The sequence below is a fragment of the Gavialis gangeticus genome, unplaced genomic scaffold, assembly GCF_001723915.1.
Source record: "Gavialis gangeticus isolate Ggan-Ray unplaced genomic scaffold, GavGan_comp1, whole genome shotgun sequence".
NCBI classification, from domain to species: Eukaryota; Metazoa; Chordata; order Crocodylia; family Gavialidae; genus Gavialis; species Gavialis gangeticus.
The window spans coordinates 62,438,102-62,442,329 of record NW_017729025.1 but is presented as its reverse complement, the minus strand read 5'-3'; the positions used below and the strand labels follow the sequence as shown (position 1 = coordinate 62,442,329).

Sequence of the window (4,228 nt, the reverse complement as noted above, 5' to 3'; positions counted from 1 at the left end):
AGCCGAGCAGCCCAGAGCCCGGCATCAGCTCCGTGCTGGAGGCAGCTGCAGGCGCGGGGTGGGGGTAGCACAACCCCGGCGCCTCCGCCCAGGGGGCGCTTGCAGCCGCGCGCCTGCCCGTGTCCGCGGTAGGGCGCAGGGACCGGCCCAGCTCCGCTCCTCCCCCGCTGCCTGCATGAGGCCAGCACGTGCCGATTCCTGCAAAGATTTGAAGATCGCGTATTATTTAGTTTATTTTGGTTTGTAAAATTATTTCAGATTTAGCTTTTGCTCTCTCTCTCACTCGTTTGTACCATTCAGTTTACTTTGCTCTGTTAAATCGATTCTTATTCAGCTTTTGCTCTCTCCATATTAACCAGTTCATGTTCAGCTGTTGCCCTTTCCACATTAATCAGTTTATTTTGCTCTTTTACATCGATTCCTATCCAGCTTTTGCTCACTCAAAACAGTTCATATCATTCAGTGTATGTTGCCCGTTTAAGTCATTTCTTATTCAGTTTGTCAGTCTCTTAAACCAGTTCATCTTTTTCAGGTTTTTTACTTTATTGAAACAGTTCAGTTTATTTTGATCTCTGCTTCGCATTCCTAGATTTAAACACTTCGTATTGCTCACTTCTTTGTGTGCTTTTCTGCTCTCTGCTTGTCTCCCTGGAAATACCCAGATTTACACACAGCTCATTATTCAATTCTTTCTGATTTTCTGCTTTCTGTCTTCCTGTTTACAATGTTTGTGCTGCCTTTTGGGTCTTTTTGCTATCCATAGTTATGTATCTATATGCCTTCCTGCTGTAAAATTTCCTGAAGTTCGCACAAACCAAAGTTAAGATATTCTAAAGTTTCAAGTCTCATCATGAAGAGAATTGTATGGTTTTGTGCAGCAAGGGGGTTGTGTTTGTAGTCTGTACAGTGGAAGTGTGATATCTCATGTTCCAGTGTCCAGCGCCATTTTGCAACCAAGCACAGAGCCAGATCTTCTGGAGTCATGGAGCAGACAAACATGAATCCATTAGAAAAGTGTTGATTTGTTTAAAAAACAGCCAGCCAGCTTTCCTAGTTGTGCAACTAGAAATACTTTTTCCACATAGGCAAGTTACATTGCAGCTGTAGCTATAGCTCGGCAAGGCAAGAGTCTTACAGATGGAGAATACTTAAGGATTCTTTCTTAAAATGTGCTGAGGATCTATTTCAGGATTTCTGCGAATAAGACGGACATGATTGCTCGTATTGATGAAATGCCATTGTCATCCAGGACTGTTCAAAGGCGAATAGATGAAATGGAAACTAATGTTAGGGAACAAATGACTTGAGACCTCCATGCTTGTGATGTGATGAGCCTTGACCTGGATGAAAGCACAGACATAACAGATATCCCCCCCCGTCTTGCTATCATTGTTCGATATTTTATCCCTGGGGAAGTTCAGGAGGAATTGTTTTCTTTGAGTGCTATGCATAGCACTCAACAAAGATATACTTAATGCTGTCAAAGATATTTTCACATGGCAACAAATTGACCTGCACAAAGCCTTCTCTGTTATCACTGATGGCGCACCTGCTATGGCGGGTAAAACAGCTGGATTTGTAAAGCTTCTGGAAACTGAGATTGGATGTCCTCTTATGAATTTCCATTGTATTATTCATCAGGAGAGCCTGTGCCGTAAGATCTCATCTTCCGATTTAAATGAAATCATGACAACAGTTGTGAAAATTGTCAACTTTTTGATTGCCCACTGCTCTCTGACACACAGGAGATTCTGTGAACTTTAAATTATATGGATTCTGCATATGGAGATTTAGTGCTGCACAGTAATATATGCTGGTTGAGTCGAGGCAACATGCTCAAGCGATTTGCTTGTCTCAAATCCTTCAAGCTGTTTCTTGAGGAAAGTGGTCAGCAATATGCAGACCTTACTGATGACAGATGACTAACAAAACTGATGTTTTTGACAGACGTCATATCACATTTAAATGATTTGAATACTAGGTTACAAGGAACACAGGAAACCATCCTTCAGCTGTCTGAAGGCTGGAAAGCTTTCTGTGATAAGTTGCCTGTTTTCAGATGAGATATCGAAACATCTGCCTTCCGTTACTTCCCCAGACTGAAAATCCATTCCGTGCAGCATCAACTGAATGATAGGGATATGTGCAACTACATAGGACATCCAGAAGGTAAGTTCACAAGACTATTCCAAGACTTGCAACAGGGGACCCATGTTTTCATTTGTTGTGAACCCAGATAGTACAAGGGAAAGTGATATATATAGAACTGCAGTATTTTCAGTGGATGAATACTGAAGGATTTGAATTGGAACTGACTGATTTTCAAAGCTCATGCATCTGGGTATCAAAGTTCAAATTGCTGCAAGGTGAACTTGAGAATGGAAGGGACTGGCAACTCAAGATTACAGCATGTTGGTCTTCCCGTCCTGAAAAGTATGCCTGCATGAGAAAAGTAGCTTTTGCCTTGCTGTCTGTCTTTGGATCTACTTACCACTGTGAACAAGTGTTTTCACAATTGAAAACCATGCTCAGTCTTGTGAGAAAACCATCTAACGACTGACAATTCAGATTCGTGTTTGACAACCAGCTACCAACCTAACATCACCAAACTCAGCTGTCAGAAGCAGGGCCAAGGCAGCCACTAAGAAAAGATCTTTTACTTGAGAGCATTTTACTTGTTTATGGCAGTGAATACAGAGCATCTATTTTAAGGAATTAAGCAAGTCTATCCTTAAAGAACCAACATCTTCCATGGCAACATCTCTTTGGAGAGGTATGAGCGTGGTGTAGGGGTGGAGCCATGTGAAGACCCAGAATATGATCTTTCCAAGCCTTACTGTAAAGGCCTAAGACAATCAGGTGCCAAGCCCTGTCTCTATTCTACCTACAATTTAAGGCCAAGGTGTGGTGGATGAATAAAGAGAAGACAGGAGTAGGGTAGGTAGGAGTGGGGTAGGATCCTGTGACCAATCCATGCCTGGAAAGGAATGAATCCTGCCAATTTGGGGTAGTGGGCATATTTCACTGATTAACAGACAACAACTGCAGCTGCTTTGTTCTCAACCAAGAATCTCCTGCTCCAATATTGGTACATGAATGATGCAAAAACCCAACTCCACCCCTCAAGCGATCATGATACATTTTGTCACCTAATGCCTACATTCTACAATAGTAAAAATAAAGTTTAGGTGTCCCTTGATCACTGATAAAAACAAACAAAAAACACAGCTGTGATGCCTCCGAACCCAACAGGACTGGAAAAACTTGTATCTCATACTTGGATCATAACAATTTGTAACCTCTCCTGTCCAACTTCTGTCATGTAAACCAGCAATTCCCAAAGAGTTGCCTATGGGTCAAATATGGCCTATGAATCCCCTTGATGTTGCCCACCATCCAAGATTACCCCTTTGTAATGGCCCTTCAGAGGCAAAACTTTGGGAAGCCCTGATCTAAATAGGGGAAAAAAAGTGTAAACACCTGGACTGTGCCAAAAGCTCTAAACTCTGTTGTAGGTTAGTGCAGCAGCAGCAACCCAGAAACATGCAGCCAGGACCTGGGTTCAGTGAAATTTAGTTTTTATTTGAAACTTACAAGGATATAAAAGGGTGGATCTGCTCTGTTCCCCTGCAAAATTCTAGAGCTGCTGGATTCTGCCATTTTCTGGCCTCTTATCTCAGAGTTTGCTATCAATATGAACACTTGTTGCTGACTTTGCTTGACCAGAGAAATCCAGTACCTAACAGACACACTGCCATGCCAGAACAACACAAGAACTTGCAGGGCGAGGTCCCATACTGGTTCCAGCCGATTTGGGGTTTCAAATTATCTAGTTTGTATTGCACAAATTGTAGAAGAGCTATTATGAAAATGTTGCCTTAACTACATTCTGGCACAGGAGCAGCTTATCTGCCCTTTTACATCAGATAACGCTTTCTAAAGCATTGTGATCTTTTCAAAGCAGTTTGCCCACTTTGGGTACACACACCTCTCGCTTAATACATTTACAATGGAAGATAAATATTTAAATCCCTCAGAGTGCTTTGAAAAAATCTGAGTAAGGAGCTGATTAGCTAAAAGCAGGTATCATCTAATCACTCATATCTACAAGACTAGTTTGGCTGCAAAATATTAAAGTTATGGACATATTTAGTAAAAATTAGGGTACATGCCGTGTTTTTGTTTCATTGAAACTAAGTGTTGAATATACATGCATCTGATGTGAAAG

At 41.7% G+C, this 4,228-nt stretch overlaps 1 protein-coding gene across 1 annotated transcript in view; it reads right to left on the bottom strand.

The window, feature by feature from the left end:
- The window catches only part of EGLN3 (egl-9 family hypoxia inducible factor 3), a 48,349-nt gene extending 47,985 nt beyond the window's left edge, over window positions 1–364 (bottom strand). The window contains exon 1 of the mRNA XM_019519921.1: window positions 306–364. Coding sequence (XP_019375466.1) covers window positions 306–364 — 59 coding nt within the window. The remainder of the gene's footprint in view (window positions 1–305) is intronic.
- Between the last annotated feature and the right edge of the window lie 3,864 nt (window positions 365–4,228).